The sequence below is a fragment of the Rhinoraja longicauda genome, chromosome 1 (genome assembly GCF_053455715.1).
Source record: "Rhinoraja longicauda isolate Sanriku21f chromosome 1, sRhiLon1.1, whole genome shotgun sequence".
NCBI classification, from domain to species: Eukaryota; Metazoa; Chordata; class Chondrichthyes; order Rajiformes; family Arhynchobatidae; genus Rhinoraja; species Rhinoraja longicauda.
The window spans coordinates 81,854,299-81,868,260 of NC_135953.1; the positions used below are offsets into that span (position 1 = coordinate 81,854,299).

General features: G+C 36.8%; 1 protein-coding gene across 2 annotated transcripts in view; it reads right to left on the minus strand.

Moving 5' to 3' along the window:
* Positions 1 to 217: 217 nt before the first annotated feature.
* LOC144594540 (cytoplasmic polyadenylation element-binding protein 2-like) overlaps positions 218 to 13,962 on the minus strand; it is a 94,977-nt gene continuing 81,232 nt past the window's right edge. For both annotated transcript variants that reach the window (XM_078401236.1, XM_078401227.1), the window contains 4 exons: positions 10,567 to 10,685; positions 8,077 to 8,191; positions 5,381 to 5,562; positions 218 to 4,106 (listed from right to left, as the gene is read on the minus strand). In XM_078401236.1, the coding sequence (XP_078257362.1) occupies positions 3,879 to 4,106; positions 5,381 to 5,562; positions 8,077 to 8,191; positions 10,567 to 10,685 (644 nt within the window). In that variant the 3' untranslated portion in view covers positions 218 to 3,878. The remainder of the gene's footprint in view (positions 4,107 to 5,380; positions 5,563 to 8,076; positions 8,192 to 10,566; positions 10,686 to 13,962) is intronic.

The window sequence follows — 13,962 nt, forward strand, 5'->3', positions numbered from 1 at the left end:
GTCTATTTCGCCAGGTATAACAGTTTCTGCAAGCCCGTGCTACTGCAGTGAGGGATTTCTAATTGGTAGAATGAATAATGTGAGGCTTGGTGCAACGGACAAAAATTTCAGGAAAACAGACTTCTACTTGTAACCAGACACTGGAAATACGAGTTAATTTTCTAATTTCAAACAGGACAGCTGACAGATACATTTTTAGCATAGAGCAAACATGCAAATAGTTTAATGGTTTATTAATTCAGTCAACAGTTAATATTACAAATATTTAAAAATTACTTAATATAAATAGTTGGCAGCAAATCATTCCAGTACAGAATTATCACCAGTACAACAGACAGACTGGAGGAATTAGACATCAACAGAAGTATGCAAAAGAAATATAAAAGTTGAAAGGAAAATTAAATCAAGCTTGAGGTGATCTTGTGTCCAAAAAGCATGGGTTCTCCTTTATTTAAAAATCAAACAAAATTACTAATCAACTTTCCCCTATAAAGTACAAAAAGGAACAGAACTGGCAGAAGTTGATGGCTGTCTAATTTGCATATCAAAGAACCATTAGTTAATTACAACCTAAACACTCCTGTAAACCACCGCTCTGAATCTATACACAAGCATTTAATTAGAATCTAGAGACTTTAACAATATTACAAAGATTTAGCTCCAAAAATAATTCAACATAAAATAAACTTTAGGAATTAGCATCATAAAATTATATTTTCCACATAAAAATACAAAATAATATTAATGACACTGGCTGAATAAGAAAATCATTCCAAGTATCATGCTACCGTTGAAAAAGTAGTCATATTTTTAAAGTAAAATAAAACAAAATAAGCAAATATGCATGAAAAGTATCTCCTTTTTTCTTTTTTTTTAGCAAAACACTATCCAAAATAACTACAATCATTTACATCAGTACAAAGATCTCTGGATTTAAAAATATTAGCATGACAAAGGGGTAAAATTTCTGACAGTAAAAAAATGACATTGTGGATAACTAGTCTGCAAATATGCAATGAAAAAAATAAATCTGCATTAAAAGGTTTACACTGTTATTCTTTTTCTTTTCTTACAAACATTAGAAACAGTATTGCACATCACAACACAGAGTCGAGGTTAATCAGCCTTCCAAAATGTGTTATATTCAAGTCTTTCAGCATCTTTGAGGAAAGGCCTCACTTGGCCAGATGCAACAGGGGTTAAAATGTCAAGTGTTTCCCATAAAATATATTTTGCTTGTGTTTTCTTTGCAAAAACACAGCGTGATTTAAAAAAATTAATTTCTCTGCAGAGCCCTGCATCTGGGCAGAAATACATACATTCGGGGAACACAGTATGTGAACAAGCTTATTAGAATATAAAAATAATACAATCAAAACAAAATAATTACATTTCTACAAAAATAGTGAAATAAATATGATTTCTTTAAAAAAGATGCATTACAGTGTTTACCATTTTCTTCATGGCAATGCTGAATAATTCAGGTGCTACAGTGTCACGGGAAAGAAATGACAGCAGATGAAACAAAAATCATTCTACTACCACCCCACCCTAAAAAGGATTCACTTAATATTTAAATTAAATTAATTTAACAAAATACATGGGTGATTATGCCTTTAGTTATATTTCAGGAGCTGGGGATATTTCAAATTACTGCACTTACTTTCTGCACAGTTTTAAATAGCAGAGCCCTCCTAAGGTTACTATAATAGTTTACAAATGTTTAGACCCTTCCAAATTTAGGAAGCAGAATGTATGGAAAAATAAAATTATCGATTTGTTAAATCATTTATTTGCTAGGTTAAATTATATATGCAGATCATTTGATAATAAACGTAGCAAAACTATCGATTTCTCTTCTAAATTCAGAAAAATTGAGGTATTGCAAAGGAGATGCCATCAGTCAAAAAGTGTGCCCTAGAACTGCTGACTGTTGGAAAAAATTCTCACCAAGATACAAAAGTAGTGCATAACAAATGCCAATATGGATGTCTGAAAATTGAACAAATTTGGCAGAGAAAAAATACTCCAAATAGCCTGGAGAACCATGGTAAGTAACAAATGGGAGCATTAGCCAATAAATAAATTAGTAAAAAAGCTATTTTTCAAAACAGCATAGACTTCAAACATTTTAAAAGTTGCATCACAGTCACTAAACAGCAGAGTTAGACAAACTACATACACAAAAGCACACCAGGAGACCACCAATGTTCAAGACCAACACCTTGCTTACATAAAAAGATTGTCCCTAAGGATTATATACGGTTGTTTTATACAGCATATGCTTGTAATGGCATGATCACCTATTTTAAAAATAAATAATTGACACCCGCATAACTTTCTGCAGCTTACTAATACATTTTTTCAATCTAGTGTGATTAAACTGCAGAGAAATTCAATGCTCTATGCCAAACCAGATTAATTTAATACCATATTCATCTCCATTTTGACTTTAAAATGGTTAGGTTTAGTACTTCATGTTCCTTATATGACAAATTCAGTACAATTTTATATTTTTAGAGAGGGCTGGTAGGAGGGAAGGGACTTTAAGTTTGGTGATTGTTTAGCAGTGTGCTGACCATCTTTGGTTTGTAGAGAAAGTCGGAACCATTATACCAAAGAGTTTTATGAAAGGGGCAATGATGTCAAAGCTTTTAATTTTTTTGCCATTTAATAATTTGTTTTAAATTCCTAGCTAGCTACTTCTAGATTTCTACTTTGGACAACAATTCACTGAACACTAAAACTAAACCCACATATTAACAAGATTGCACAGGGAAATACGAAATTACATCCAGTCTGCAGAAATCAAACTCCACAACCCACCAGGTCACGATAGTGGCTGCACTTCTATTCTAAAAGCTAATTTGCATAATGTACACAAAGTGTAGCAGTAGGACATTGTCGTTACAGGAGTCACATTTATGCATGCAAGTTAGGTTTTCTCCTCATTTTCTTGAAAAGTATTATTGTATTTTTCATGCTAACTAATTTTTCTGAATGTTTGCCAGATTTGACATTGCATTCACCGCTGTGAAGAACATGTATGAATATACTAAATATACTACTGCATGCATTAGGTGTACAAGTAAACATGCAGTTGTTTAAATTCACATTGTAAATTGTGGCAGTCTAGGCCATTGCTGCCTGCATTTAATTCTTTTTTTATGCAGCTATTATTGTTTCTGATCCCATTTTGTTACTGTGTGTTCTGGCATTAAATATAACACTATATAGCAGCAAAGCTCCTAATGTAGCTCAAGAATAATACAAATGCTAAAATAGTTAAACCAGATCAATCTCGAGGTATTATTTCTTGCAAGTCAAAATGGAGAGCAAAAATGTAACCTATTTTTTAAAAAGTTTGTGTATATATTGCAAATAGCAACATTAAAAAATAAAATTTTGTGTGGCAGAAATCACTCATCTATAGCTAATCTTGCCTCCTACTATGTGCTACCTTTGGTAAAATTACTAGGGATAGGACTTGGAGATGAAACTGAGCTTCCTGAAATAAGTGCATGCTCCACCCATTAAAGATAGCAGCAAACTGTGCGCCCCTAAGTGGCAACAATCTCACTTCTAAGTTTATTTTATATAAAAAAATAACTTGAAAAAACTACAAAAAATCCTTTTTATCTCAAAAACATGAAAGTACCTCAAAAAAGTTAGTAAAGCCTGAGATGCAGGGTTTTGGTGACAAACAGAGGCCTGTAGTGTATTAGCTGCTACATATGATGTACGCATTGAGAGCTGGGGTAGGAGGCAGAGGAATGCACTTATTTCTCCTAACTAGTCATGGTTTCTTCAGTTTTTTAAACCTCATGCACTCTCCTATCTTCATCTGTCATGATCCTTCAGGCGTCTGAATGTTCTGTTCAGCTCCAGCGGAAGTGAACTTGTCGAGGGCGGTCAGCCCCTTCCTTCACCAGTGGCTTGTGGAATTCTCGCCCTGCACGTGAGTGGATATTTGCCCAACAAAATTCACAGTAATACTGCAGACAAGTGACATTGGCACAGAAAAATGGAGCAAACTTTCCACCACACCGGGCACCCTGGCATTCATCACACATTTGATCATCTAGCACATATGGCTTAACTTCCACCTGTTGGAACAAAGTACAATTTATCATCAATATTTCTTCCCAAAAAGTCTGCAAAATCTCTTTGGATCAATAGAACGCATACAAATAAGCATAAATAGTTACAAATATGCAGATTTTAAAACTGCAGCTGTAACATTTCAAATGCTCAAAAAGAATCAGGGTCATCATGCTCCAAGAGGCTTTCCCCCCCCATTTTTTTCCTCAATTATTGCAGCAGATTTTTTGAAGGGACATTAAGGCCTGGGGCGTTTCATCCATATCCTCGCTCCTATCTCCCCCCTCTCCCCCAAAACAATGATTCAGTACATTAAGGACATGAGTAAATGTGTGTGTAAACTCATAAAGTATATCTATTTAATGTGTTTCTTCAAAAGTGGTCCAATTAATGTTTTATTCTTTGGCAATACATCAGAGGTGTGCTCCAGTCCTCTAGATAAAGGCTCCAAACAAATGGGTGGACAATGTTTAAAGAAGGGTCCCAGCCCAAAACATCCTCTGTCCATTTGCCTCTAGAGATGTTGCCTGACCTGCTGAGTTTCCCCAACAGTCCGTTTTTGCTCCAGCATCTGTAGTCTCTTGTGTCTACCACTTCATTAACCTTTTTGATTATTTTCTATACTTTCCACAAACCATTGTGGTCACATCACAACTATTCAGATCTCAAAAAAGGGCATTTTATCTGATCCATCCCTCAATATTATTCTACCCAAATTATAGGAAACACCAAACAACATTCTCAGTTAAATCTGAGTGTAAACAAATTATAATAGACCTGTCAGCAGAATGACAGAGTGGTATGATATATATTACTAGCAAAATCTATATAAATGCTAATGCTAATTCCTCAAAAAATTAAATTTATAATATTTTCTAAATGATCTTGGGAAAGCATTAGAATTTAAATCTTAAGATGTCAAAATGAACTCTGCATTTCAAATAGCACCATGTATTATTGAAGAAGGGAACAAAAAGTCAAATTACTGATTACCTAAACTTTGAAATCTGCATGTAATCTATTCATTATGAATCCAGCAATATACAACATTTACTTCATGCCACATGCATCAAAATAGATACCAACAACATATGCAATGTTTGTTCACCTGAAATAAGGGACAGGAAAGAAACTCAGTCATAGAGTGTAGAGAGTAGGAAGGAACTGCAGATGCTGGTTTATATCGAAAATAGGCACAAAAAGCTGGAGTAACTCAGTGGGACAGGCAGTAACTCAGTGGGACAGGCAGCATCTGGTAAGTTCAAAAGATACCACTTACCCGTTTATCTATATCTCCATGCTGTAGCTGAACAAATCGAGCACTGATGGCAGCTATATAGCTCTGCTGATTTGAAAAAGCAACACGCCCCGCCCCTTTTGGGTACTTCAGCTCTGGGTCGGTATCAATTCCTGCATAACACACTCCACCATAAAGGCGATCCATTATCATTGCTAGTTCCACTAAGAAAAAGTACAAAAACTTTAAAACTCAGAATATGTACTGACGTGAATAAATCATGTAAAATAGTACTAACAAACTGAAGGTCCTTCAATATGCCACTGTATTGCAAAATGCATAATTGTTTGAGAGATGTCAGTATATTCATGTTCCCACAATCCTAGTTTATGCTCTGCTTCATTTTCAGCATTGAACATTTTGGGGAAATTGCTTAATATTGCTTGATAATGTCAAGCTTGAAAGGGTTCAGAAAAGGTTTATGAGGATGTTGCCAGGACTAGAGGGTGTGAGCTATAGGGGGAGGTTGAGTAGGCTGGGTCTCTATTCCTTGGAGCACAGGAGGATGAGGGGTGATCTTATAGAGGTGTACAAAATCATGAGAGGAATAGATCGGGTAGATGCACAGTCCCTTGCCCATAGTAGGGGAATTGAGGACCAGAGGTAATAGGTTCAAGGTGAAGGGGAAAAGATTTAATAGGAATCTGAGGGGTAACTTTTTCACACAAAGGGTGGTGGGTGTATGGAACAAGCTGCCAGAGGAGGTAGTTGACGCTGGAACTATCCCAAAGTTTAAGAAAGTTAGACGGGTACATGGATAGGACAGGTTTGGAAGGATATGGACCCAGCGCAGGCAGGTGGGACTAGTGTAGCTGGGACGTGTTGGTCGGTGCGGGCAAGTTGGGCCGAATGGCCTGTTTCCACACTGTATCACTGTATACTGGCTTGATGCGTGATCAAAAAAAAAAATCAGCCTCAAAAATCATTTGTACAAATTTGACAATGTATTTTTAGTCAACTATTTTCAAGGAAGTAACAGTGTGAATAAGACTCAATATTATGCTTTTAATTTTGTTTTACATCTGCCATTTTAAATCCACACTATTAATCGCTTCTAGAGTACCATTAGTTAGTTCAATTCAGCAGTCAAAAAGTAAATACGTAAATAAAGTAAATAAGTATGTAAACCTCAGAAATTTACCACTGTTGGAATATTCTGGTAGGCAGACTAACTTTGCCTAGATTAATGTCAAGTAGGAGCACCTTACTTTTAATATTTAGGTATTCAAAGACTTTTTTGTAGGATTCCAAGGAAAAGATGGATAGAAATTAAAGGGAGAGGTACTCGGAAGTTTCCCAAACAATTTTGTCAGAGGTAAACTTCACAGGCTGTAAAAGCACAGAGATCAAGACATTTTGAGCGTAGATATCTAAAGTCGTGAATGTCAATGGTTAGGTGAAAGAGGGCAAGCTGTGCAAAAGAACAATCTGGAAAATGTAAACCTTATGAAGACTGAACTTGGTGCTGTGGCAGTAGAAAACCATAGCTTTGACTTGCCCTAGTGAAATCGTAACGGGTCAGAGGCAGTGGAGCCGTTAATGGTATATGTGGCAGGTAGAATTCAGTGTCACCATCATAGACACACAATCCAGTTCTATATATGTGGATTAAGTTGCCAAACAAAAACATACTACTATGAAGCTAGATGGGATGAAGAATGGATATGTATGGGCACTCCCAAATTGACTGTGTGGCAAGAGAGGACATTGCTAAAGATTACACCAAGCGCTGGAGTAACTCAAGTGAGTCAGGTAGCATCTCTGGGGAACATGGATTATTGATGTTTCGGGTCGGGCCCTTATTCCGACTGAAGAGAGGGGGGAAAGGACAAAGCCTGGCAGGTAATAGATTGATACACATGAGGAGGGTTCTTTGACAGGCAGATGTCTGGACAAAAAGCAGAGATGAAAAGAATTGAAGAGTTGTGAATTGTGAAGCTAGAGGGAGGAATGTAGGTGGAAGGGCAGGGGAGGGGAGGGGAGAAATAGGTGAAAGTCCACACTGTATGACTATGACTCATCATGGGGCACAGGGGCTAAAGATTCTTGGACTGAAGGTACTTGAAATCATACAAGAGCAGTCACACAAACTGAAGAACAGAGAAACCGGAAGAAGATAGTATGTTTAATTATGTTAAAGTCTTCAGAGGCAAAGGATAACAAAGAACAATAACATAGAATTTGTACAGTTGAATATGTTAAAGATTTTGAGTGGGGCTCTTCCAGATCCGTGGATGAGTCAGAAATCATGGAAATGTTCAAAATGAGTTGCACCGGATATGAACAATTCAGGGAAACAATAGGTGTAATAATTTGGGGACGAGGGACATTGGAGATGAGATGGTTTGCATTGATAGGAAAGCCAATTTAAGAAAAAATAAAATCAGGCTATGACAATTATTTTGAAAGCAAAGAGACAGTCAAACAAATAATCATTTTCAACTTCAGATAGAATGGTAAATGAATAGTCATTAATTTGCACTGTCAAGATAAAACCACATTTTATGCTGGTCCAGTGTACATGCATGGATTTTGCTTGGTCAGCAGTAAAGGACACCATTTCAGGTTCGGACAAATGTAATATTTGATTATGGTTTAAATATTTAACATTTTTAAATATGCTATTATGCTATATTGGAAAAGATTCATTTCAAATACTTCAGTGAAGATTTTTTTACCAGCTCTCAGAGGACGAGGAACCCCTCCTACAAAGATGGTTTTGCGAGGATCAAGTGGCTGTGAACCATCCATTACAAAGTCGCTGTCACTTAAATTCCATGGCCGAATCTGGACCTGATAAAAAGAATAGAACATGTTCAGTCCACTCAAATACTACTGTACAAAAACAATTTTCAATCAGAGAACTACAACTGACATTCTTCGACCTCAATGAAGAAATCTTGGTGAAAAACAAAAGGGCATTTACTATCAAATAAACACAATAGTGTGGATATTTTAGTGAAATGGGCAGTTTGCTGACAATATCATGTATAACAAACAAGTTCAGTGCAATGCTGAAGGTTCATGTGCTGTAAGTCCACTACCTTTGGTGCAGAAGCTGCCAAAGACCCCGTGGTCAGACATAGTTCAGGGACAGCTACCTCATTGATTTCAAGGGAAGGGGTGGATGTAATGGATTCAGGCGAGTATATGTTCCCTTAAATTGCTAAAATCCATTTTAAAATATTCATGTATTTTAGGGCATTCATTTCTCCTGACATGTTTAAGAATTTTATCTTTTCATGAACATTTACAACATGTAGAAGCATTTGACAGTTTCAGTTATGTCATAACTGATCGAAGCTGATAGAACCTAACCACAAAAGATTGGATGAACTTTCATCTGTAACTTCTAAATGGGAGGATCACTTGAGACAGTTGCGCATTCCTGCTCATTACAACCCCACCACTTCTCAAAATGAATGCGAGATTGTTAGGTTAGGTTTGTTGCCAACACACCACTAATAAGACTTTACATGTGTTATACCTAACCATTATACCTCCATAAAGGATTCAAACATAATTAAATTCCAGATTAAATAAAATCACAATCAGAAAAACAGAAGTGAATAAGTGGTCTTGTCATTATACATGTTTGAATATACATTTAGATTATATCCAGAAATCTGATAGCATCACTGTCATTTACAGCACATGTACAAACTGCTATTGAATATGGCTACTCTACTTTTTTGCAAGTGGGGTGGAAAAGTTATGATTCCCAAAAAGCATTACAGAAACATTTAGAATGCTTAGTTTGAGTACAAACAAATCTTGACCATTTGACCTAACAGTGTATGAATGAATAGCTAATTATATCAGTAATTTACTTCACTGTGTTGTTAACATTGTGTCATGTAATGATGTTAACTGGGATAAATAATTTGATATTAGTACTAATTTACAAAGAAATAATGTGCAGATGGTGTCAGGGGGTTATTCAGTCCCTTTATAGCAGATAACTATATTCACTAAGGAGTAATATATTTGAGTTACAGATTTCAGAAAGGGTATTCTAGAGCATCTTAACATTTAAAAAAAAGAGGATAGATTTTATGTCTTCGCAGGCATAAAGGAGGATAAATCCCCAGGTTACTGTGGAAGGCAAGGAATGAGATTGATGGGGGTCCCAAAATAAACTTTAAATCTTTTCTGGCCAAGGGACTGGAGGACTGCAAATATGATATTGTTAATTAAGAAGGGCAGCAGGGATAAGCTAGATCAGAGGCCAGTGAGTCTATCATCAGTTGTCAACAAATTATTGGAAAAAAATTGAACACAGGATTAATCTACAGGCAACAATTCATCAGGGATAGTCAGCATTGTTTTGTTAGTAAAAGATCCTGCCTGACTAATTTGGATTGATTTTTTTCAGAAGAGATTAACAAAATGTACTGATGAAGAAAGTGCAGTTGATGTAGTCTACATGGACTAGTCCTTTGACTAGGTTCCTTGTGGAAAGCTGTCCAAAAGGATAGAACTCAGAAGATCCAAGGCAATATGACAAATTTGATGTAAAATTGCCTTGATAACAGGAAGTAGAAGTGAAGGCTAGAAGGAATCTGAGAAAGGGTTTTTATCACTAATCTTAGAATATACTGTGTGAAAAGATGGTGGAGGTAGATACTCTTCCAACATTTATGAAGTGTCTGGAAAAGCACTGGGATAGACCAGGCATTAAAAAAAGCTAAGGAGCAAGTGTTGGTCCACACAGACACAGTGGGCTGAGGAGCCTACTTCTGCTCTGTGTGATTGACTCAATGACAACATTTCAATGTGGGACAATTATTTATGTATTAATGTTAAGTCGAACAATCTTGATGATATTCAGATGTTAAAATTCCTATTTGGGATTAATAAACTTTAGCTAGAAAAGAATTTGTCACCAGATTACAATAAATATACTCCAGCCCATTCACATGAACTAAATTATAAATATATCTCCCGAGATGCTGCCCGACCTGCTGAGTTACTCTAGCACTTTGTGAATAAATACCTTCGATTTGTACCAGCATCTACAGTTATTTTCTTATAAATTATAAGGATACCTGCTTGCCTGCTGCTTAACATACAGTACATTCATCTATAGGTTTACTCTCTTGCAACTCAAGAACAATATCTAGCAAGATTAAAATAGGTATCATCCACAGATGTATCTATAAATTTACTGGTTTGTCCTTGATGGTGGGGCTTGAAACACAAAGATAGAGTTTGCCATCCTCTTCAATGCAAGCATCAATCAGAGCCTGGACAGAACTCTCCTCCTGAAACAGGAGAAATGCATAGCCTGTAATAGAAAAGGAAATTAAATCAGCAAGCAGTCATTTTGTGTTTTGAATTATATTTCAAAATACAAATTGTTAATTTGTTTGCTGTACAGTAATATTTAAAACACAATTCAATTCAAGGGGGCATCAGCAAAAAATGTACCTACACTGGCATGAAATACACCTTCTGTTATCCATTTTATTAAAAAGTTATATCAGTCTATTTTTTAATGACTTTTCCCCAAACATTATGTACGATTGGCATTTGGGATCCAGTGTAAGACACAATCAAACAATAGAATAAATATTCCTCAAATGAAACAATAGACGCCAAGAGATTTTATTACCTCCTGCAGCACATAATACTGGGACAGCAGGAAAACAATTTAAAATGTGCTGTAATGCTAGGTACAAGGCCAAAACTCATTTGCGGTGACATTTTGAATTCTGAATTCTAGACTCAATTTTCTCACAATGACTTTGCTTTATCTCAGTCTGGTGTACACTTTGCTAAACAAAAAGTACATATTTCCTTAGATTGACAGCAACAAGCTGGTTACCAAGCTTATGGAACTGGGTCTCTGTGCATCTCTCTGCAACTGGATTTTTGACTTCCTCATGAACAGACTACAGTCTGTTCGAATTGACCAACATACTTCCTCCTCAATAGCAATCATTACGGGAGCACCTCAAGGCTGTGTGTTCAGCCCCCCACTCTTCTCACGACTGGGTAGACAGACACAGTGCAAACTCCATCCTCAAGTTTGCCGATGATACCACCGTTGTTGGACGAATTACAGATGGTGAGTCAGAGTACAGAAGTGAGATCGATCGACTGACCAAATGGTGCCAGCACAACAACCTGGCTCTCAATGTCATCAACACCAAGGAACTTGTTGTGAACTTTGGAAGAGGAAGGATGAGGACCCATAAACCTATCTATATTGACGGGACGATGGTGGGGGGAGTCAAAAGCTTCAATTTCCTGTGCGTGCATATATTTCTGAAGATCTTTCCTGGACACAGCACAATGATGCAATTATAAAGAAAGCACATCAATGCCTCTACTTCCTGAGAAGATTACGGAGATTTGGTACGTCAGAGGATTCTCTTGAACGTCTACAGGTGTACAGTAGAGAGTATATTGACTGGTTGCATCACGACCTGGTTCGGCAACTTGAATGCGAAGAAGACTGGTTCGGCAACAGGAGCGAAGAAGACTGCAAAAAGTTGTGAACACTGACCAGTGCCTCATGGATTCCGACCTCCCTACCATCGAAGGGATTTACCGGATTTTCTGTCTCAAAAGGGCAGCCACCATCAGTCGATACCCACACCACACTGGCCACACACTCATTTCACCCTTGCATTCAGGAAGAAGGTACAGGAGCCTGAAAACTGTAACATCCAGGTTCAGGAACAGCTTCTTCCCGACAGCCCTTAGGCTATTAAACACTACAACCTCAAATAAGCTCTGAAGTACATAGATTATTATTGTTATTATTGTACTATTATTGTTTGTTTTTTATCTATATTATAGAAACATAGAAAATAGGTACAGGAGAAGGCCAACCGGCCCTTCGAGCCTCCACTTCCTGAGAAGATTACGGACATTTGGTATGTCAGAGAGGATTCTCTTGAACTTCGACAGGTGTACAGTAGAGGTATATTGACTGGTTGCATCACAGCCTGTTTCGGTAACCTCAATGTGATCAAGGTTGATCATCCACAATCAGTACCCCGTTCCTGCCTTCTCCCCATATCCCTTGATTCCGCTAGCCGTAAGAGCTCTATCTAACTCTCTTTTGAATGCATCCAGTGAATCGGCCTCCACTGCCTTCTGAGGCAGAGAATTCCACAAATTCACAACTCTCTGGGTGAAAAAGTTTTTCCTCATCTCAGTTCTAAATGGCCTATCCCTTATTTACTGTGGCCCCTGGTTCTGGACTCCCCCAACATCGGGAACATGTTTCCTGCATCCAGCTTGTCCAATCCTTTAATAATTTTATGTGTATGTATGTGTGTGTGTGTGCGCGCGTGTGCGTTTGTATCCACGGAACTTTTTTTTCTTATTTATTATATTGTTTACAGTGTACTATGTTTGCATATTATGTTGGGCTGCTGCAAGTAAGAATTTCATTGTTCTATCAGGGACACATGACAATAAAACACTCTTGACAGGTTTAGCAGTCACAAATATGTGGCGTAATCATGATAAAAGACCAACCTGGTATTCAAAGAGAAATAGAGACATAAAAAGAATCTCTGACACATTGAATCTACACTGACAATTATGCACCTATTTAAACTAATCTTATCCTAACTGTTTTTTGTTCTCCCCCCATTCCCATCAACAACCATCCTCCCTCCAGATTCCACCTCTCTCCCACAAGCTGACAATTTACAGTGACCAATTAATCCCCAATCCTTGGGGTGTGGAAGATAATTGGAGCACCTGGCAGAAACACGAGATTACTTTAAGTATTATATTTTAAAAATAATTCAATTTCTAATCAAGGAAAGCTTCAGTTCGGTTAATCATTGATGCCTGCCCAAAGAAATGTTGCTTCTAATATATTTACATTTAAAAATCACAAATATTAACTTTGTGAAAGAATACCTTATTTTAGTCCAAAACCAGGGGTGGCATGAGCAAAACATTTTATGCAGTGAGTCAATATAGGTTGGATTTTATTACCCAAAAGGGCAATGGAAGTAATTGTTACTTTTAAAAGGGAACTGTACAGAAACTTGGAGAATTAAAAAGAGCCATGGGTAAAGAGCAAGAATTGTTGCTGACTTTACAATGCAGCTCAAGTGGATTAATTGTTTTTTGCTATAATGATTTCATAGCTTTGATTAAGATAAACAATTTTAACATTGAATTCCACTGATATTGCCTTACCTAGTGGGCCTCTCCAGCCTTTTCTGTTTGTTATTTCAACTTCAGTATATTTTTATGCTTGCATCTTATTAGCAAACTCTTCCAGGTGAAATATATATAAAATATAGATGTCAATACATATACATTTATGAATGGTACTTTGATGTTTGCTCCAATGATAATTGTTTTGAAGCCAAATCAAAAATCTAAGCAAATGTTTAAGATTTACGCTAGACTGAGATGAAACAAAGTTGGATCAGGGGAATGTGCAGAATACGAGTTGACTCCAAATTGGATGTGCAACTGCAGATTCAGTATTTGTAGAATGAATGCTACAATGGTGTAAATTATAATGTAGCGCTTAATAAAAGTCCTTCCAGCTTTCACAACAATTGTAAAATGGTACAGCTTTA